This window comes from Diabrotica virgifera, chromosome 1 (genome assembly GCF_917563875.1).
Source record: "Diabrotica virgifera virgifera chromosome 1, PGI_DIABVI_V3a".
NCBI classification, from domain to species: Eukaryota; Metazoa; Arthropoda; class Insecta; order Coleoptera; family Chrysomelidae; genus Diabrotica; species Diabrotica virgifera.
The window spans coordinates 201,105,102-201,129,481 of NC_065443.1; the positions used below are offsets into that span (position 1 = coordinate 201,105,102).

The 24,380-nt window shown below is 32.7% G+C and overlaps 1 protein-coding gene across 1 annotated transcript in view; it reads right to left on the minus strand.

Moving 5' to 3' along the window:
• Positions 1 to 24,380, minus strand: part of LOC126879017 (trypsin alpha-like) — a 136,262-nt gene that overhangs the window by 86,662 nt on the left and 25,220 nt on the right. Inside the window, exon 3 of the mRNA XM_050641897.1 lies at positions 3,120 to 3,261. Coding sequence (XP_050497854.1) covers positions 3,120 to 3,261 — 142 coding nt within the window. The remainder of the gene's footprint in view (positions 1 to 3,119; positions 3,262 to 24,380) is intronic.

The following is a 24,380-nucleotide window of genomic DNA, read 5'->3' on the forward strand; positions in this document are numbered from 1 at the left end:
TTATGAAGAATAATTTTTTTTCGTAAAATTGATAATAAAATAGTTATCATAATTGTAATAAAATGATCTTTTGAATGAATTCAATGAATTTTCTTTTTAAACAATAGTATTCGTAATTTGAGAAAAATTTGCATTTTTTTTCAATTAGAAGGATGTAATTGCATATTAAAACATAGTGTTTAATGCCAAACAGCTTTTGATAATAACAATATTTGATACTCTGAAATATAAAGGTAGGTAGGTACTTTAGCCTTTAACGAAATTCATATTTTTGACATACTTCGTATAAATTGATAAAATTTGATATCTGATGGTTGAGTTTTATAAAAAAGAATGTTATAAGTTATACTTTTTTTCGTAAAATTGGTAATAAAAAAGTTTCCCATATGGTTCCTAGTTACGCTGACATACTGTACATGAGCTCAATTTTTTTTTTGAATTTTCAAATTTTAATGCCATATTTGGATTTAGCATAATCAAAAACAAAATAGAAAGATTGTTTTCTATAGATGCTATACAATTTGCAACTTCTCTCACTACTTAGGGGAGAGTTGGATAAAACGGGATGGTCGGATAAAACGGGATACCTAGCCTAGAGACCCAACTAGTCCTGCTATCAATCAGATAACGACGAAAACTTGTTCTCAGTCGCCATTTTAACATTCTCAGTTAGTTTTACCTCGATGCCATTATTTGATGAAAAGTTGTGTTTAGAATTGTTTGACTCTATTTTTTTGGTACTTTGTACTTTTAAGTGCGTTGTTTTCTACATTATATTGCCTGCATATCTGAACATATAATTCCGGTGACTATTACATTTAATTAAGCACTCATTAACGAATATTCTCATGTGTAATCTATCTAATTTTACTTTCACGTTTAGGCAGGAGCCATTTTTGTTTTGAAAAATGTCTTAGTTGGACAAAACGGGACACTTATAAGTTGGATAAAATGGGATACAGTTTTTTATGTCCCGTTTTATCCACCTATTTATTTGTTGGTCTATTAATTTTTTAAATAGCGATAAAGCGTGTTCTCATACTGCAAAAAAGAACAACATATTTTTATGTGACTTTTGTTCTGATATACGTACCTAGTCCTAAATAAAAGGTCTTATTGCCCATTTTGCAATAAAACACAAAAAAGGCTTATTTTTAAGTTTCTGACTACTGAAGATATTGTTCTTTCAAAGGTAAATTTTGCTTTGCAGTCTTATATCTACTTAAATATACTTTTTAGATAATTTTATGCAAAAAATTAAATATTGTGAACCTATCCCGTTTTATCCAACCGTGGTATGCTAAAACAGGATGTGCAGGACTTTAATAAATATTTTTTTTTACTCTTTTGCAGTCATTAAAAATAGCTAAAAATATGTTTTTTGTGTGTTTTAATAAATTTTATACCTATAAAAAATAATAATATGATACTTTCTTTAACATTTTTTCCGTAATATAAATAAACAAGAATGGTATCCCGTTTTGTCCAACTCTCCCCTACATACATTCAAAACGAACAATTTCTCTGGTAGTGAGAAAAGTCGGCCATTACAATGAGAAATATTTTTTCTCACGAGTTCTCCTACGGTTTTACATACACATAATCGCCGTTTCTATAGTAACATGCACAATATAAACACAATTAATGTTGCCGAACAAAATATATGCGTTGCAGCAAAACTTACCAAGAATTATCTCTCACAACTGTTCAAAAATAACTGTTTTAGAATTTTAAATAAATAACATAGGTATATAAATTTTAAGAATATTAAATACCTGCATGTATATGTATTTTATTTCAATTTATGCATATAATATACGTAAAAGCACCTAAATTATTGAATTTTGAAGTTTGAACTCTCGACAAAACCGCATACATAGAAAAATTTCAGTGTGCCACACATGGGAAAATGACATATTTATCCCTCGCTTGATTTGCGGCACCCGCCTCGGGTCTAGGACGTTTCATCGCCGCCGTTTCGATGCCGCCAGTTCGATGCCGATGCCGGCCGATTCATCGCCAGTCAATTAATTGCTATCTGATATATTTCCGAATTTTCGACAGTTACAATTATTAGTTATTTTTAGTATTAATTAGGAATTCTAGAAAATGCGAGATATGACGGAGATGAAATGGACTGGCGATGAACCGGCGGCATCGAAACGGCCGGCGATGAACCGGCGGCATCGAAACGTCCCATTCCGCTCGCCTCGTCCCTCGGCTCGTACCAACAAACTTCTGCGCTCGTGAGAAATATGTCTTTTTTCTCACTTGTTGTACAATATACTATTGATCAAAGTAAAATGATGAATTCAACGATATTTTTAAAATTATTTATACAAAAAAATTGTTATTGTTTAAACAATACACAATTAGTGGATAAATCTGTGAGTGGAACTTTTTACTTTAACATGTACCTATATAAACTAACAAAAAAGTTTAAGAAAAATATAAGGTTCTTGGATTTTTTGAAATAATGCATGTTTTCGTTCTATATTAACTACCCTATTTGATTTCTCCCAGCGCACTTAACATGCATTTCACTTAACTTGTGAATCTTGTGCAAATCTGTAATATGCTAAAATGAATTTAATATTTGAATTATTATTTTTCTATGCATGCTATACAATGTGCAACTTCTCTCACTACTTACGTACATTCAATATGAACAATTTCTCACGCAGTGAGAAAAGTCGGCCATTGCAGTGAGAAACATTTCTTCTCACGGGTTCTCCGCCGGTTATCCTAAATATGATCGCCGCTTCCATGGTAACATGCACAATAAAATCACAATTAAAGTTGTCAAACAAAATGTGTTAAAGCAAAACTTGCCAGGAATTACCTTTCAAAAGTGTTCAAAAATAACTGTTAATTATAATTTTAAATAAATAACGTATATAAATTTTAAGGATATTAAATAGCTACATGTATGTGTCACATGAGAAAATGACATATTTCTCCCTCGCTTGATTTGCGCTCAACAAACCTCTGCCCTCGTGAGAGATATGCCTCTTTTCTCACTTGTACAATATACTATTATTTTTATCTTAAAAGAATTTTATTGTTAGCTAATAAAGATATTATCCAATATTAAATGAATACGATATCTTCATACGAACCTTAATAATAGCAATATCATTTTTAGCTGTACGGCCATCAGTTGAGAAGTTTTCATGCATTGATATACTTTTGATCTTTATTATAGTACCTGGATGAGCCCATTCTGAAGTTCCAGCAATAATCGATACCGGTTCGCTCGTCCTAAAAGTTAGATATTTTTGAAAAATTATCTAATCTTATATAAACCTAATGCGACCAACTACGTAGTTTGTCCCTGATATTCGTCGATATATAAATAATATTAAATAATGCATGGTGCTATGGAGTGGTATTGCTTGAAAAGGACGTACCAATGTTTTAGAGGTGATTGAGGAAATGACATTTTTAGCATGTACATTGAAAATATTTTAGAAGATAATGTTTTGCCATTTGCCTAGCATATGGAATATGACAGATTCGTGCTAGTGCACGATAATGCACGTCCTCAGGTCGCACAGTGGTAAATTTTGCCGAAAACCTGGCCAAAATACAAAAAGGACCAGGCAACACTCCTTATGGAAAAGTGGTCCCGTTCAAATTTGACGAAAGTTTGGTCAATGATACTTCTTGATGTGTAGATTAAAAAAGTCCATGGCACCTGGGTCTGAATAACTACTATTCTCGAGTTACAGCCTTCTGAAGTTATTGGCTTCGGGTGCTCGGTTTACGTTAAGTGCACTAATTTACGGTCAAGTGAACGAAAATATTTATTATTAGCAGAAAACAAACTCATGTTCTTCATACATACTTGCGTGTTGTATATGAATTTGTGGTCAAAAATAGTTGGATCGTATTTTAGTCTTCAGAAAACCTCTGAAAAGTCTTCAGAAAACTAAAGAAGTGCGGTATAAAATGTGCTGCTAGATCGATATAAGCATTATCATGATTTCATGAATGCTTCTCAGTTATGCAATACCAGCAAAACTGTAGTTCGGCTTTATCTTTAGAAAACTACTGAACAGTGGCGGATCTAGGAGGGATAGGGGTAATTCCACCGGTAACATGTTCCAGAATTAATGAAATAACTTTATTTAACGAAAATGAACGAGATGGAGCCATCAAAACACATTTATAACCAAAGAGCGGATAGTGTGACGAAAAGACGTAAGCCCAGAGCACGGGCGCCCATATAAAAATTTTTAGGGGGGTGGCAAACGTGAAGATGTTGCACATTATATTTTGTATACTTTGAATAACCAATATAATTCAAAGCACCCGAAAAGCCAGGGGGTCACGGACCCCTGCCCATGGGCATGGGCGCCCATGGCCCAGAGTACGATTTAAGGACCAGAGAAGATGAGTTACGGATGTTAAGAGTACGAAATTGGAAAACCAAGGCGGAGGATAGAATGGAATGGAAGCTGATTCTCGAACAGACCGGGGTCCACCAGGGGTTCTACAGCCAATGATGATGAGCTTTTTAATACAAAATATTATGGAGAATAATTTTGTAGGGATATTTTTATATATATTGTTATATTTCTATTTGATATAAAAATTAAAATTTAATAATGATAAACAAAATTCAATTTAATATAAAATATTTTCAATTTTCTCAACCACGGGCATATAAATTTAAAACAACCTGTATACAACAAATTGTTATATGTAATTTTAAGAAGTGATTAGAATAAGCGTACGAAACTCGGAACAATGTGCTTAGATAAACAAAGTGAATGACGCGTACCATTATCGTTCTTCTCGGAAGGTCGATCATTAGCCTATGCTAAATAAAACTCAGTGAAATAGATGATAGTTCATTATCGTTTTTCGCGGAAGGTTTCGATCATTAGCCTATGCTAGATAAGACTCATTTGAAAGAGAGAATAGGTCATTAAAATTTGTAAATAGTTAGAAAGTATTTTAGAATGGGAATTAAATATTTTCTTTTGAAATCCATTAAGCATATTTAGAAAGATTAAAAATTGGTTTTGAGGAATATTACGAATGAGAGTTGGTGGTGGAAGATTGATTTGTGAATTTGGAAGGGATATTTAGAAAGTAGGGGAATGAATGAGAAAGTGAGATCAGAATGTTTTGAGCTGTCGAGAAGTGAAGTCGAGTAGTAGACGGTAGTGTACGGAGAGTGAGAAAGCCGATGTAGTTCCGTGAGTGTGGAGTATCTATCGTGGAACGAGAAGTAGGCCAGGTCGAGAGTAAAAGAACCTCCTTGAGCCAAGAGTGTCCCGGTAGCTGATAGCAGTTTCGAGAAAGGTAGAACACAGCATCACGACAGACGCAGGAACGAGAGCTATACGAGCTAGTTTTTCAAAGGAGAACATTACTGGAAGCCAGGACGAGGTTTGATCGCAGCCAAGGATAGCAGGAAACGGGTCTTTTGTGAGGACATTTTCAGTTCACCAGGAAAAGGTCAGTCTAATTTGTTTGGACATGAATGTATGGGTTTTTCGTATTAAATTCCACATAAAAAAATTGAATAACATAATCAATAATATCAGAAAAGCTTCATCAAACTTAAATAGAGTTGTTCCTAATAACTCCTAATAGTTAAATGTTAATAAAAACTTTCAATTAAAAACCAAAAGGAAATAAGATTCCCATTTGTAAATGTTATGTTTAAGAATAAAAAGAAATAGCAAATATTAAGCATTGATTGCCTTTTAAATAAAATAAAAAATATTTTGATTATAATTGTAACCCATATGTGTATTTTTTTTACTCTTTTCTTTTCTATCCCGATTAGGAACCATTAAGAAATATTTAGAAGCCACGAAAGTAAGTAATTAATTTATAATTCGCCCTGAGATTGAAAACATATTGATATGTGATCTGGTTAATTAATTAGATTAGTATTAATACATTGATTAAATTAAGTGACATATAAGAATATTATCTCATATCAATAATCAAGATCACATCAACTGTCGTCCAACGTGGAAAGCATTGTAAAGTATTTCTAGTGGCAAATTTGAAGGATAGAAAGAGTAAAGCCGGTATTTGAAAATTTATATGCCTGTGGTAAAAAGTGAGATACTTACATTTGATAACATAAAATTTTAGATCTCTTTAGGTACAAATTTTACATAACTGATTTAATATTTTATTTTTACGATATTTACATTTGATATATTTATTGACAATTTATAATATTTGGGTAAAAAAAAAAAGTCGTATTGGTAACATACTAGTAAAATTTCATATTTGGCGGGGATAATACTTCTTGAAAACAAATGTCTGTGACAAGAAGCCAAAGCAAGGATAACAAAAAACAAAAAGAACATTCAGACCAAGAAGATATTTTAGACACGACAATCATGGCATCAGAACAGCAAGAATTATCAGGAATAGATAAACTATTACAACTGATGCAACTCCAGTCACAAAAACTGGATGACAATCAAAGAGAAACAAAACAAGCAATGGATGAAGCAAAAAGGACGATGGATGAAAATCAACGTGAAACGAAACAAGCCATGGAAGAAACATCAAAGAAAATGGATAAAGTGGATCAAAAAATGGATGAAACACAGCAAAAAATGGATGACAATCAAATAGAAACAAAACAAGCAATAGAAGAGAACAATAAGAAAATAGAGGAACGCATAGAAAAGTATGAAAAGGAAATAAAAGGATGTTTGACAACAATGAAAAACGAGATAGAACAGCAAGAAATGAAAATTAAAGATCACATGCAAGAACAAGAAATAAAAATGAAGGAGTTAATGAATTGCCAGAAAAAAGAAATAGAAAATTTGAAAAACAAGTTTGAAAACGCTATTAAAGCAGACAGAGAAGAAGTGGAAAGAAAGATTGCGGAAATCAATATTCAACAAAATGTCGGAGAAAGAAGAGAAATGGTTATACATAGCATAGATGACGTGAAGATAAGGTTTGGCGGGGATGTAAGAAGATTACACCCAGTGCCGTTCATAAATAGCCTGAAAAAGAAAATACAGCACATCGGAAATTTCGAAACAGCAAAAGAAACTATCAGAAACCATCTCAAAAATGAAGCAAGCCTATGGTTCGATTGCAAAGAAGAAGAATTTGACAGTTGGCAACAATTTGAACAAAAATTTTTGAATTATTTCTGGGGAAAAGTCCAACAATTGGAAATTAACAAGGAATTGCAAAATGGGAAATACAATGATAGGATGGGTATATCAGAAAGGACATATGCATTACAAATTTACTATAACGCAAAACATTTACAATATAATTACTCATCGGAACAATTAGTCGAACTGATTGCAAGACATTTCGAAGAAACGCTGGAAGACCATATCACATTGCAAAACTACAAAGACATAGATAGTTTATGCCAATTCCTACAAATAAGAGAATTACGTGTAAGAGAAACAAAATCAAGAAGGTCGCGAGAAGATTACAGGCCCCGAGAAACACAGAATTACAGAGATAGAAATCAAAATAGGAGGGACTATACAAGACGAGATTTTAATCCCAGAAGGGAAAACGAAAATAGAGACAACGGAAGAGGAAATTATGAACAAAGAAATAGGCAATGGAATGAGGACAGAAATCGAGAATACCAGAATAGAAACACCACACGCTCAAATCAAGAAAACAGAAATAATGGTAGACAAAATGAACAGGGATATCGAGAAAACCGAAACAGATTCGACAAACCAAGAGAAAATAGAAGAGAGGTAAATAATACCCAGACAGAAGAATATGCCGGAGAGAGACATTATGACGAAAATATAAACAACGATGAGCAACCGGCGTCTTTTCACGACGGCGCTCACTAAAAACAAAAAATCAAACAGGAATCTTTTGTAACCCCAAGGAGTTTATTAAATTGGCAGAAAACAACGAAAAAAAAAATGGAGTTAATTTAAAATTTGTGGATGGATTTATCAACGAGAAACCAATTAAAATTATGATAGACACTGGATCTGAAATAACATTGGTCAACAGAAAACTAATAGAAGAAGTTAACTTAACAAATTTAATTTACAAAATACCTAGGGTAAATTTAGTGGGCGCAAACAAACGGACATTGGCAACTATAAATGAAGGCATACGAGTAATGGTACGACTGGGTAAGAAGATGTATGCACTACAATGTGTAATAATGCCAAACATGTCACATGACATGATAGTAGGAGTTGACGAATTGGCAGAAAAACATGTAGTGATAGATTTTAAAAATAATACGATGAATCTAACAGAAGAAAAAGAAGAAGAGCAGGACAAGGAACAGGAGAAACAAAATACGGACGAATCAGGTAAAGAACAAACAGTGGAAATGAATTTGGCAACGAAGCAAGGACAAAGAAGAAAAGGGAGAAAAAGTCAGAAAAAGACAAAAGAAAATGAAACCTGTGGCTCCTCAAAAGAAGAGTTGAGCCCAGAAGAAGAAAATTTGAGAGTATCAGAAACAAAGGAAACCTGGGATTCCTCAAAAGAAGAGATGAGCTCAGGAGAAGAAGAAATAAAGCAAAAAAATGAAAGCAAAAAAGATATGATCGAAACAGTGGCATTTGAAGAGGAGGCATATGAAAACGAGGATGCAGAATACACGATAAAAGTATGTGAAAAATCTGAGGAAAAAGACAGAAAATTGATATGGGAAAAAGGGAAAGACAACATAATATCCGACACTCTAACACAGGATGAGGACACTGAAAATAAGGAAACAATTACTCTACAGGTGGGACTAATTAAAGTAGATAGTAAGTTAGGATATAAGACGTAGATTAAAGTAAGGAAATATACAGGGAGTTGGTTTTGCCTCGAGAAAATTTATTTAAAAATGCAGATAAATTTTATCGAATACAAGGCGGGGATTTGTTATATTTCTATTTGATATAAAAATTAAAATTTAATAATGATAAACAAAATTCAATTTAATATAAAATATTTTCAATTTTCTCAACCACGGGCATATAAATTTAAAACAACCTGTATACAACAAATTGTTATATGTAATTTTAAGAAGTGATTAGAATAAGCGTACGAAACTCGGAACAATGTGCTTAGATAAACAAAGTGAATGACGCGTACCATTATCGTTCTTCTCGGAAGGTCGATCATTAGCCTATGCTAAATAAAACTCAGTGAAATAGATGATAGTTCATTATCGTTTTTCGCGGAAGGTTTCGATCATTAGCCTATGCTAAATAAGACTCATTTGAAAGAGAGAATAGGTCATTAAAATTTGTAAATAGTTAGAAAGTATTTTAGAATGGGAATTAAATATTTTCTTTTGAAATCCATTAAGCATATTTAGAAAGATTAAAAATTGGTTTTGAGGAATATTACGAATGAGAGTTGGTGGTGGAAGATTGATTTGTGAATTTGGAAGGGATATTTAGAAAGTAGGGGAATGAATGAGAAAGTGAGATCAGAATGTTTTGAGCTGTCGAGAAGTGAAGTCGAGTAGTAGACGGTAGTGTACGGAGAGTGAGAAAGCCGATGTAGTTCCGTGAGTGTGGAGTATCTATCGTGGAACGAGAAGTAGGCCAGGTCGAGAGTAAAAGAACCTCCTTGAGCCAAGAGTGTCCCGGTAGCTGATAGCAGTTTCGAGAAAGGTAGAACACAGCATCACGACAGACGCAGGAACGAGAGCTATACGAGCTAGTTTTTCAAAGGAGAACATTACTGGAAGCCAGGACGAGGTTTGATCGCAGCCAAGGATAGCAGGAAACGGGTCTTTTGTGAGGACATTTTCAGTTCACCAGGAAAAGGTCAGTCTCATTTGTTTGGACATGAATGTATGGGTTTTTCGTATTAAATTCCACATAAAAAAATTGAATAACATAATCAATAATATCAGAAAAGCTTCATCAAACTTAAATAGAGTTGTTCCTAATAACTCCTAATAGTTAAATGTTAATAAAAACTTTCAATTAAAAACCAAAAGGAAATAAGATTCCCATTTGTAAATGTTATGTTTAAGAATAATAAGAAATAGCAAATATTAAGCATTGATTGCCTTTTAAATAAAATAAAAAATATTTTGATTATAATTGTAACCCATATGTGTATTTTTTTTACTCTTTTCTTTTCTATCCCGATTAGGAACCATTAAGAAATATTTAGAAGCCACGAAAGTAAGTAATTAATTTATAATTCGCCCTGAGATTGAAAACATATTGATATGTGATCTGGTTAATTAATTAGATTAGTATTAATACATTGATTAAATTAAGTGACATATAAGAATATTATCTCATATCAATAATCAAGATCACATCAATATATATATATATATATATATATATATATATATATATATATATATATAATCGGTTTATAACGTTCTACGACGTCTTCCGATTCCCAATCGCCATTGCTCTCGATCGTAGCACATGTCTTCGTTCAAGCCTCTTTCTCCGATTTCCCTATGGATTACTTCTATCCAGCTTTTCCTAGGTCTTCCTCTCTTCCGCCGTCCTTTTGGTGCCCATCGTAGCACTTGCTTGGGTAATCTGTCTTCTTCCATACGTTGTACGTGGCCAAACCATCTTAGTTGCTTTGTTTTTATATCGTCCATTATTGTATGCTTTACATCCATTATCTCCAATATTCTTGTATTTCTGATTTTTTGTATTCTTGATATACCAGCAGATCTTCTCCAGAAGTCCATTTCAGTTGTTCTGAGCATATTTTCGGATTTTTCTTTAAGTGGCCAAACTTCGCTGCTGTATGTTATAATGCTCTTAACAATGCTGTTATAGATGTTACGTTTATTTTCTTTGGAGATACTTTGGTCCCATAGGATTTTGTTCAATAATGCGATAGCTTTCCTTCCTTGTGTGCACCTTTCTTGGATATTCTTGTCCAACGTTCCATCTTGTGTAATTGTAAGACCCAAGTATTTATATTCCTGACAGTGATTAATAGTTATTTCATTTTCCAACGCTAGATCCTGCTGTATACCTCCAACGCACATATATTCCGTTTTCTTGGTATTCACTTCTAAACCCCAGTTCCGGTACTCTTCTATGATTTTTCGGGTCATATATTCAATATCGTGATAATCCTGGGCCATAAGAATCTGATCATCCGCAAAACATAGAGTGTATAGCATGTTATCATCATTTAGCGGTATACCCATATTCTTACATTTCCTTTTCCAGGATTTCAAAACTTGCTCTAAATATATTTTAAATAGTGTCGGCGATAGACAGCAGCCCTGTTTAAGACCCTTATTCACTTCAAATCCTGACGAGATTTCCTTGCCTAGCTTAACTTTTGCTATATTATGTTGGTATAGATTTTTTACAGCTTTAATGAGGTTCAGACTGATGTTAGTTTTTTCGAGGGCTTCCCAAAGTTTACTTTGTGGTACAGTATCGTATGCTTTTTTTAAGTCTATGTACACTAAATGCAGTTCTTGATTGTAGGCTATTTGTTTGTCTATTAACTGTGTTACACAATATAGGTGGTCAGTGGTGGATCTGCCAGCGCGGAAACCGGCTTGCTCTTCGGCCTCTAAGTCCTTGTATTCTTCTTCTATTTTATTTTTGATAATTTTTCCGTAAACTCTGCTGATGGTGCTTGTGACAGATATTCCCCGGTAATTATCGCATATATTTTTACTGCCTTTCTTGTGTATTTTAGAAATTACAGACAATTGCCATTCTTTTGGTATGACTTCGCCATTCATACATCTATTAAATAGATCTCTTAGGTATTCATACAGGGTGTTGCTACCGTATTTGAGCAGTTCTGGTGCTATGTCGCCAGGCCCTGACGCTTTTCTATTTTTTAGGGATTTGCATGCATTTCGTACTTCTTCCAGTCTTAACCGAATCGGTGAGCCACTGACAATTACATTGAAACTTTCGTGATCTTCGTTTTTAATAAAATCTTCTCTATTTTCTACTAGTAACTGCTTGAAATAGCCATCCCACTTTTCCAGAGTAATCGGTGTTATTATATCCCTTTTGGTATCTGTTCTCAACGTTTTAAGGAATTTCCAGCTCTCTGTGTTTCTTGTCCCCCCTATATAGGCGTTAAGTTGATTGCATTTGTTTGTCCACGTTTCGTTTTTCTTCTGTGTGATTTTTTTCCGCACTCTTGCTTGTGCTTCTTTGTATAAAACCTTATCGGAATCTTTCTGTGTACTCATATATTTCCGGTACTTTTCTCTCTTATCGTCTATTTCGGTGGCTATTTCTAAGTCCCACCAGTATGGTTTATTTCTTATGTTGTCTTTGTACTCCCCCAATGCCTCATATGCAGCTTCGTGTATACATTGTGTTATATGTGTATGAAGATGTTCCGTATTTATAAATGTATATTGTCCTTTCAGTTTCTCGTCCAGTCGCTTTTCGTATAACGTTCTTATGCTTGTTTGTTGTAAGCTTTCTAGGTTGTATTTCTTTTTTGGTGCCAATTTGTTTCCTCCTTGTTCTCGTGGATTTAGAGTTTTTTGAGATTTCATTCCGGAGAACAGTACTTCCGCTTTTAGAAGATGATGGTCACTGCCGCATGTTGCTCCTCTATAAACCCTTACATCGTTAATTTTCATTCGACTCCGTTGTTTTATCAAAAGATAATCAATTATACTTTTCTGGTTCATAGTAGGTTGGGTCCGAGTATATTTATGAATGCATCTATGCTGGAAGAAGCCGTTCATAATTCTTAAATTGTTCTGTTTACAGATGTTAATTATTCTTGTTCCATTATTGTTGAGTACTTCCTCGCCGTATCTGCCTACTACGTCATCCTGTTTTTTATTGCCTGTTCTGTCATTTAGGTCTCCTAATAATATAATTTCTCTGGCATTTCCTATTTTGACGATTTCATCGTTGAGCTGTTCATAGAACTCATCTTTGTTAGCTACCAGTGCGTCCTCGTTTACACCATATACTCCGAAAATAGTTATTCTATAGCCATATATGTTCATGTTGACCTTTATCATTCTTTCATTTATTCCTTCCCACGATGTTATGTGCTTTCTTAATGTTCTGCGTATGAAGATCGATATTCCTTGTTGAGCTCTTATGTGTTTTGGAACTCCACTATAAAAATGATCATAGTAGCCCAATTTCTGTGATCCTTGGCCTTTCCTCTTAGTTTCTGTCACCACTGCGATGTCCATTTTCATGTATTTTAGCTCTAATATAACTTCATCCATTTTATTTGAGAGGCTTTGAACGTTCCATGTTCCAAAATTCATAGTCCTTTTTCGTCGCTTTTTTCGTTGCCGAGTGATCCGTCCATTCATCCGAGTCTGATTATTGGGTCGTTTAACATTTGCTTGTTTTTATAACAACTATAATATTCATACTTAGGTATAATCATATAGAAGAAATGGTCAATGGAGAAGGCTTCATAGTCATGATTTTGCTAACTTTCCTGTTTTCGACTTAGACTACCTAAAATACCTTACGATTGGGATATATCAAATTAAACTGGCACCATCTTACATACAAGATAAAATAATAAGAGAAAATGACGAAGAGTTTCAAATTGATGAGAATATGGATAAACCGGGATTCATAAGAGTTCGAATATTTTCTAGGTTTCGGTAAGCTACAAAACACCAAGTATTCATTTCCTATACGGTTGATGAAGATAATGATGAAGATGAGCCTGTAGAAGAACCGATTAACAGGTACTACTGTACCTGTCAATCTGGTGCGAGAACTGTAGGTATGGTATGTTAAACAGTAAATGGTTAAGTTCAATTAGTTACCACTATAAACAGCCCGGATTAACCGATAATAGTATAAAAGGCCCGGTTTCAGGTAAAATTTATTTTAGGCTTTATTATGGGAGTACCGTCTAGTCAGTGTTAATTGCAAAAGACCAACTCTGTCTACCTCGGTGGCTTATCGCTCCGGGTGGGTCTTAACAATGGGCCAGGTCAGATAAATTTAATAATATTTACGACCGCACTAATTGAACTCAAACCATTTACTTTTGAACAAACCATACTTGTGCTCATATCACCAGTGTCTTATATGGTTTTTAGGCTTTGCAAGACATCAACCCAATGTTAAGTATCCTAATAGGTCGTTAGTTAACACGACGTATGATGCATCTAACCTAAATCAGCAAAATGTTAACATACGAATAGTCGAAGATGATTTAAACCCGTTTTTTCCATAGACAATTGTAATTAATATTTAGCATTTACAAACTACCATTTACTTTGTTTTTTTTTGTATTGAAATCAAGTCCATGTTCTCTACCTGTCTTATATCTGATATGCGGGACAAGTTTCATGTCAACTAATGTATTTTTTATGTTTCAACAATTTTTTCTTTAATTATTCTGGAACATGTTACGGGTGGAATTACCCCATCCCCCCTAGATCCGCCACTGTTCAGTAGTTTTTTAAAGATAAGGCGGAACTGTAGTTTTGCTGGTATTCCATAACTGAGAAGCATTCATGAAAACATGATAATGCTTATATCGATCTAGCAGCACCTTTTATACCGCACTTCTTTAGTTTTCTGAAGACTTTTCGGAGGTTTTTTGAAGACTAAAATACGATCCAACTATTTTTGACCACGAATTCATATACAACACGCAAGTATGTATGAAGAACATGAGTTTCTCTTCTTCTAATAATAAATATTTTCGTTCACTTGACCGTAAATTAGTGCACTTAACGTAAACCGAGCACCCGAATCCAATAACTTCAGAAGGCTGTAACTCGAGAATAGTAGTTATTCAGACCCAGGTGCCATGGACTTTTTTAATCTACACATCAAGAAGTATCATTGACCAAACTTTCATCAAATTTGACCGGGACCACTTTTCCATAAGGAGTGTTGCCTGGTCCTTTAAGTTTATATATTCCGAGAAATTTTATATGAATCTTGCTCTGTAGGTTTCTGAGGATCATAAATGGCCATTAAGGGTAGAACAAAACAAGCATATCGCATATTTTTATTAAGCTGGCTACACATTATGCGTGATTCGCGATTCGTAATGCGCGATGCGTAGTTCGTAGTAATTCGAGATTCCCTCGCTACACACTATGCACGATTCGCGATTCGCGATGCATGATTCGTCCAATAAAATTTGTTGTAGTTCATAGTAATTTAATAAAAATGTATTTATTATTAATCGGTAACAAAAAATTTTTGTAAAAAATAATAATTTATACATAATGATTTTTAATCAAATTACATTTTTTATTTAAACAAAATTATAATTTCTTTGTATAAAAAATAGGCTATTAAACTATCAAACATAGTTTTGATCCGAGTGAATGCTTTGCAATAGATCCGAATCATTTATTAAAATGTGAAATATTTCGCATGGATTGGTCAAATTATATTGTACAGTTAATATAGATTTTAAAGTTTTAATGTTCAACTGCATTTTTTCAGTTGTCCATACTTAATAGGGAGTTTTTGTTGCTACGTAACGTAACGCATCTCCGTATACGTAAAGCAACTAACGTGTCGTAGAGGATGAATGTTAAAATAGGTAGTTTTTGTAACTGCCTTAACGTAACGTAAAGCAAATCGTAAAGTCATTTTTAAATTCCGTTGACATTAAAAAAATAAAACAATGTTCACAAAATATACAATTAATATACAAATGTAAAAAAAGATAAATGAATGATGAAATTGTATGGTTTTAATTGCTTCTATTTAAATATAAAAATATTATTTTTCCTTAGGTTAAATTTTTTTTATTTTTGTTTATACCTACTTTTTAGTTGTAAATTATTGTACCTACATCAGAATTAAAGTATAATGTAAATAGTTTGGTAATATTTATTTGAAAATTTTACTGAAACTAGGTCATTTGTTTATCTAGTTATTAATTGTGGTGATCACTGTATTTCTTAAATTAATACAAGATTTGTTTGTTTTGCTTTATTAATAGACAACTTAAAAACAATAAAATTTTAAATCTATTATGAAGTTCCAATTTCCAATTACAAACACAGAATAATTTTACTCAAATAGACTAAACCAATATAACCTTAAAATGTTTATAAATGGGTAGTACGCTGATGAAATGTTCATTTGGTAGGTAATCGGGCAAGATCCTCGTGTGCATTCGGTGACTTTCGTCTCGATAGGGATGCGTTCTCACGTACGTATCAGAGCGTTACTTTAGGTAATACATATCGAGATACGGGAGTTCAACTATTAATGCGCAAGCGTATATGTCAAAAAGATGCGTTACGTTTACGTATTTGTGTGCACAAAAACTCCCTATTGATACTAGAAAAACACGTTCTGTTATTGTATTTGTTCTTGGAATTAAAAGCGCTAATTCTTCAATTTTCAAAATATTTTGACAAGGAACATTATTCTGTTTGAAATGAAGGAATAACTCGGTTCATTTTTTGTCTGTTTCCACATTTGCAGACAACCAACATTTAAAAAAAAAATATCTATAACATTTTTTTTACCGATGACGCCTCATCAAAAAGATTATTTTTCGAAAAATGTTTTGCTACTAGATAAATTCAGAAGTCCACAAGGAAAAGAAATAATTTTTCCTACAGCTGGCTGTATACCATCAATCACAAAAATTTTATTGAACAATTCTTTGTAAAATGTATAAATTTTTTTATTAAAATACCATTAAGGGTTACATCACACAACGTTTTCGATTTGCTTAAAAATCATCATCAGTGTTAAAAAAACAGGTTGAATGCTAGCTGAGCTAACAAAGAAATACGAGGGTGAGAACCCTTTAAATGTTATATAGTTATGTTACAAATGCATATTTGCTTGAAATTCCATAGGATGGATGACATTTATAAGGAATTATGCCCTTAGGCAAAGCATGACATTCCTATCACGTGGGATATACAGTGAGTTAGTTGTTTTGTCTCTGCATGACGACAGTTAGATCAGTTAGTTTCAACATCAACTGATTGTTGCCATCTAACTGTCTGCATGTAGAGACAAAACAACCCACTTTACATCCCACGTGATGGTAATGTCATACTTTGCCTACGGGCATAATTCCTTATAAATTTTATCCATCCTATGGAATTGCAAGCAAATATGCAAATGAATCCGAACAAATAGGTCTAAAAATGAATTTTGCCAACACAAAAACAATGACAAACACACAAGATAATAGAAACGTAATACCAAATGACACCACAATAGAAGCGGTTAACGATTATATATATTTGGGACAGATAATAAAAATAAATAAGGAAAACCAAACAGCGGAGGTAGAAAGTAGGGCCAGATAAGCCTGGACAGGATTTGGGAAATTAAAATGGGCCCTAAAGAATAAAAAATACGACAATATGTACTTAAGGCTATGGGTACATAATTCGCAAATATTTTACGTGTATCCCTACTTTTTCTGTCTTTACACGGCAAATTACGTGTAGTAAAATTCACACTGGTGTGGATATGTAAACATTACTAGAATGTCATTCTACTTGAAAATGTCATAATTAATTTAAAGAGATGGCTTTTGAATGTTCTTGGATAACTGTTATTTTTATAATTGCAAATTATTAATTCAGTTAATAAATGTGAAATTTTTTCACTAACTATGTTTTCAGTGATTGTAATAATTTATTTGTACAACAAAAACTAATAATCAATCGAGAAAAGAGGAAAAGTGTTAAAGTGATTTTTTAATAATATGTTGTTATTTTGGAACGCTTACAATTTTGAAAATCTCTAACAACAAAATACTTGGATCACAGGATATATCTGATGTATTCTCTGCTTGGATCTTTCACAAATAATACACAATAAATAACTTTTTATTAAGTTCACGTCTTAAATCAATTATTTATCAAATACACTATATATCAATAATATTTAATCAATTTCTCAAAATATTCCCGATGCAATGTCAAATATTTAAAATTGTCACTGATTTTCAGTGTCTGACTGACAATATATGCTGACAATATTATATTCGGTTGAGTGCGTTGTAAGACAAAGACAGATTTGGAAAATATTACCACGGCATTGTGTTCATTTTTTTCAAATCCTGAAAAAACCAATAAATATTTTTGAAAAATTTAAACGCAGAATGAAAGACTAAATTATTACCGAGGGCCGAAAGTCCCTTAGAATAAATAAAAAGTTTATTTGAATGAGATATTTGAATTTAAAAATCACACTAAATTTTCTCTTAGTTTTTTCACCCCTGTAACTTATTAAAATAAACATTGTAGAAGTTCTCAGGGACTTTCGGCCCTCGCTAATAACGTAATCTTTCATTCTGCGTTTAAATTTTTCCAAAATACTTATTAGTTTTCTCAGGATTTGAAAAAAATGAATCCCCATTTGAATAGCATTGCAGCCGAAAATACGTTCCGATCCTCTTAAAAGCAAGAGTGTTTGACCAGTGCATACTCCCAATTCTCACATACGCATGCCAAACATGGACCTTGACCAAAGCAAACATGGATAAAATAATGAAGACACAAAGAGCCATGGAGAGAGCAATGTTAGGAGTAAAATTAACAGACAAAAAGCAAAAACAACTGGGTAAGAAATAAAACAAAAGTCAAAGACGCAGGACAACATAGCCAGGCTAAAATCGAGCTTTGCAGATCATAACGTCAGACAAACGGACAATAGGTGGAATACCACGATACAACAATGGAGACCATGGACAGGAAAGAGAGCAAGAGGCCGACCCCAGATGAGATGGGGAAAATTTTTAATATATTTGAATTGAACTGTTCATTCTTCAAGATATTTCGAGTAGTTTAGTGGGACCTTGTCCTTCCAACCTAGTGATGGGTTTTCGAATAATTAAAGGAAAGTAATCGTTATCAATAATTATTCTCTCTCGTAATTATTAATTTCATTTGACCCTTTCGTAATTGAAATTTTCCTCTTTTTTCACAGCAATGTGAAATAATGTAGCTTGGTTGTGTATGAACTGAAGCCTTTGTGATAAGCCATTTTCAAAAAAGAGCTGCAATATACTTGGCAGTTCTTTAAATATTTTCTACTGCTGGCAAAAGAGCCTGTTTTTTTTATATTCACCATAATACTTAATAAATAATAGATAATATATTTTTACAGTATGTACTTTTAAAATAAGAAATACAGATATTTTCTAAAAAGCGGAACATTTTTAAGAATCGGTGCGTGTGATCGTTTTAAATTATTAACGTAGGTTATGGACGCATTAACTATGTACATGTACATTTCGGCGAATTTCGGTGAATCAGCAGTTTGTGTTGATGCACAGCGTTTGATATTCGTTTACCGCTCACAAGAGCGAATTACTGTGCACACACGAATCATGTTGTTTACGAATCGATTTTAACGCACAAGACCCTACACACTATTCGTGCACTAACGTGCACTGACCGCAAATCGCGCATTACGAATCGCGAATCACGCATAATGTGAGCTTTAGCAGCCAGCTTTAGTCTAAAGTTGGGATTGAACGAAAGCGGACCGAATAAAATTAAAGTATGTTATACAATTGGGTGCATTGTTAGGTTTTCGTTTAAAACTATATAATAGACGTATATTATTTTGCTATTTTATAGTGGATGCTATTTCTGGAGGTACTTAAGTGGAGTATTTCAATATACTTTTTAGTTTCTTTTCCCTAACATAAACTTTATTTATAACATGTTTACAAAATGATGGCAAGAATGTTCAATCGTTTTCTGTTTACCAAGTTTTAAAATGGGAAAAGTAAAAAAGTCAGCTTTGATCAGCAAAGATTTTTTGCTTAATAAATAACTCAATATGTATAGGGTGAGGCAGATAAAGGGCCTATTAGAAATATCTCGAGAACTAAAAGGAAGAGAATGATGAAAATTGGAATACAGGGGTTTTGAGGTATGAGCTATTTAATGAAAATATTTTGGTCTCTTTGCTACTTCCGGTTATACCGGAAGCTGATTGTAACTTCGTTTTTTTAAATGGGACACCCTGTATATTTTTACATTTTTGGATTCTGCTCGATGTCCTCTTTCTTAAAATATGAGGTTTTGTAATATTATACAAGGTAGTATAAAAGATAATTACGGTTTTTTATAAATTTTGTAGCAAACTTCACACCCTGTAGAATTGTACTGATTTGATATCAAAAACTCCATTTATGTTCAAGTGATTTTTAATATAGTCTATTATTATTAAAATTTATTAATGTAGCGAAATGTTTAATTTTAGTATACAGGGTTGGTCGAAACTCGGAATGAGTATTATCTGAGTTTTCTTAAATGGAACACCCTGTATTTTAGTATCGTAATGAAATGATATTTTAGAGTACTTTTTTATTTCTTAAGTATTCCCTATACCTAACTGCTTTAATTTGTAAGTTATTTGTAGTTCTTTAAGCCAAACATTAATTGCAACAAAAATTACGTGAAATTGTATTAGGTTTGCCGTGAAAATATTACATCATAATTAATTTTTTGAAAATAAATACATGTTAATCTAGAATAATCCTTAATTTATTAATATTGGATGAGATACCAAAATGCCTACGTTGTTAAGGTTGTTGGTGCATAAAATAATAATAAAAACAAACCATATTATACCTAGTTGGCTATGGCTTTGACACTAAACTTGATTAAACATTACACATAATGTTATTTGTATAGTTCCAGTTGCTTTGTTGCCATTACTAATATAGATTTTTGTAATGAGGAACTGATTAGTAAAGTTTTTGTTCTAGGAGAGTATAACAAAAATGTACTACTAGCAATAAGAATTTATCATCCGCAACTCCCTGATAGACGACAGCCAAGAAGAGAATCTTTTCAATGTTGACTAGAATAGTTTCGACGTACTACACTTAGATTACGAGAACGTTCATACTAATATGCAGATTCTGAGTGACACTAACATTTAATTCATTTTAATCATTTACAATAGTTTTTGCTCGGTCAGATTTCTCGTAATCTAAATTTCCAGTTCGTTGAAACCACTCTAGTAAATTTTGAAAAGTTTCTCTTTTTGGTTGTCATTTATCATGGAATTGCTGATGATAAATTCTTATTGCTAGTAGCACATTTTTATTTGTTATACTCTCCTAGAACAAAAAAACATCCGAATCAGTTCCTCATTAGAAAAATTCATATTAGTAATAGTAGTAAAGCAACTGGAACTTCAAAAATAGTAGAATGTTTAAGCAAAGCAAATGCTTAAGCATATTTAGTGTCAAAGTCATAGCTAACTATGTAGATAGAATATTGTATGTTTTATTACACACCAACAATCTTAACTACGTAGGTATTTTGATATACCAACCAGTATTAATAAATTAAGGGTCAGTCGAGATTAATATGTACTTATTTTCGAAAAATTATTTATGATTTAATATTTTCACGGCAAACCTAATAAAATTTCACGTAATTTTTGTTGTAATTAATGTTTGCCTTAAAGAACTATGAATAAATTACAAATTAAAGCAGTTAGGTATAGGGAATGCTTAAGAAATAAAAAAGTACTATAAAATGCCATTTCATTACAATACTAAAATACAGGGTGTTCCATTTAAGAAAATTCAGATAATACTCATTCCGAGTTTCGACCAACCCTGTATACTAAAATTAAACATTTGGCTATATTAATAATTTTTAATAATAATAGACTATATTAAAAATCACTTGAACACAAATGGAGTTTTTGATATCAAATCAGTAGAATTCTACAGGGTGTGAAATTTGCTACAAAATTTATAAAAAACCGTAATTATATTTTAAACTACCCTATATAATATTACAAAACCTCATATTTTAAGAAAGAAGACATCGAGCAGAATCCAAAAATGTAAAAATATACAGGGTATCCCATTTAAAAAAACGAAGTTACAATCAACTTCCGGTATAACCGGAAGTAGCAAAGAGACCAAAATATTTTCATTAAATAGTTCATACCTCAAAACCCCTGTATTCCAATTTTCATCATTCTCTTATCTTTAGTTCTCTAGATATTTCTAATAGGCCCTTTATCTGCCTCACCCTGTATATAAATACTCCTCAAGAAATCATCTACAACAAGTTGCAAACTTAGCGAAATTCTTATTTTTAAAAAACTGTAACATACTGGAGAATTTCTACATTAAGAGACTTCAATTTTATGGTCAGTTAATAAAGTAAGAACAAAATATGAAGCAGCTGATCCAGTAAATTTACACTTTTTTTACACAAGAACCGCCGTTTTTTGTTATTTTTTTTGCTTTCTTCTTCTTTTCTTTTTTAATCTTTAAGTCCTTTTACTTTATGTATAAGTCTATCTTTTTGCTTTCTTATTTTTATATTTTTTAATAATTTTGGTCGTGTGAGTCCAAATATTTTGCCTTTTTTTAAAAAATAAAATGCATAAACAATACTTTATATTAAGAAGCCAAAAATAGGTAGGTCAACTCTTAATACATCTTAATTGTTTTGTAAATGAATGCGATTAATTTTAATTATTACCTTCCAATGTGTGGCTTCTTAACACACAGTTTCGTTTATGCAGTTCATTTTTAAAAAGTTAAAATTTTTGGCTCACATGGGAGCGTTCAAGTATTACGTAACTAAAAGTAAGGAAGCAAAAACATAGGATTGTACAAAAGAGTAAAAGGACTTAAAGATTAAGAAAAAGAAGAAGAAAGCAAAAAAATGACAAAAAAAACGGCGGCTCTTGTGTAAAAACACTGTAAATTTACTGAATCAAACGCTTCATATTTTGTTCTTACTTTATTAACTGACCATATTATTATAACATTAAAGTCTCTTAATGTAGAAATTCTCTAGCATGTTATATTTTTTTAAAATGAAAATTTCGCTAAGGATGCAGAGGACTTTTTGAGGAATATTTATATATATTTTGAACTATTTATTAAGCAAAATATCTTTGCTTATCAAAGTAGACTTTTTTACTTTTCCCTTTTTCAAACTTGGAAAACTTAAAACTATTGAAGATTCTTGCCAATATTTTGCAAATATGTTGTAAATAAAGTCTATTTTACGAAAAAAAAAGTTTAAAAAGTATATTAGAATACTCCACTTACCTCCAGACATAGCATCTACTATAAACTAACAAAATAATACACGTCTATAGTTCTAAATGAAAACCAAACAATGCCCCAATATTATTGTATAACACACCTAATTTTTATTTGGTCCGCTGTCGTTCAATCACACCTTTACACTAATATAAATGTATGATCTCATAGGTGCCCATAGCTTTTCTGTTGCTTTAAACTACAATATATTGTCATCCAAAGTATACAAAATATAATGTGCAACATCTTCACGTCTGCCCCCCCCCCCCTAAAAATTTTTTAGATGGGCGCCCATGCATGATTTGCATGTATTGTCCTACCCTTAACGGCCGTTTATTATTCTCAAAGGCCTACAGAGCAATGTTCATGTAAAATTTCTTGGGTATACCATTAAACTTAAATTTTTACATTTTGGCCAGGTTTTCGGCGCAATTCACCACTTTGGGTCGGTAGAAAGTGAATACGTATCTTAATGAGATTCTCCATATAGCCCAGATTTAAATCCGATCGAAGATTTATATGACACTTTAAAACATCGCATTCGGCAAAGAAATCTTACAAGGGCGGATTCAGGACCGATTTTCGGGAGGGGCCATAAACTTTTTTTTTGGTGGGGGATACCCGGGAGTCTGGGGGAAATTTTTTAAAAATCATGGTTAAAAAAGTGAGTTTTAAGGCACTTCTTTTCACATACTTTTGAGTGCCTTAAAAATATTTGCGTCATAAACGTCAAGCACCTTTGTTACTTAATCTGGCAATAGAAGAATGTTTGTCTGTGTATCACCAATGTCCATGATAGGTGAAAACTGTTTAACTGCTTTCTTCAAAGGTTTTAACAGTTCCACTTCTTTTTCTCCTTGGGAATCAGCTAGGAGTGTGGAAATAATGCCCCGTAGCCACAAACAACTCAGTGAGGTGACATGTAGTCTTGACGTTAAATCGGTACAACATTGTCTAGAAGAAGAAGAGGTACCTATGTAAATTGTACGTCTGTAATATTTTTCTGGGCCACATGGATGATTGGCTCTCTTAGTCTGTCTAACCACAAATCTAGGTAACTTCACTTTAACGTCCAATTCGTCTGCCAATCCTTTATTTCGGTAAAGATCTTACTAACACTTTCTTCGCAGTTAGATATTCTGTCTTTCAAAGTCAACATGGTATTGGAAACAGCCTTAGTCTCCAGGTTAGCATCAAGAGATTTTGTTTATAGAAGGCGGCTTAGTGATAATATTAATTTACAGTGACATCATTGACTCTATAAACTCAGATATGCATAAAGATTGAGCAACGTTAATGCAAGTATACCAGTCTTGGATCCTTCCATGTTCATGTTGAGATAGATGTTAGTGCTTCAGATATATGTAAAATGACAGATCTGAACTGGATTACGCTTTCATGGCTCAACCCATCTT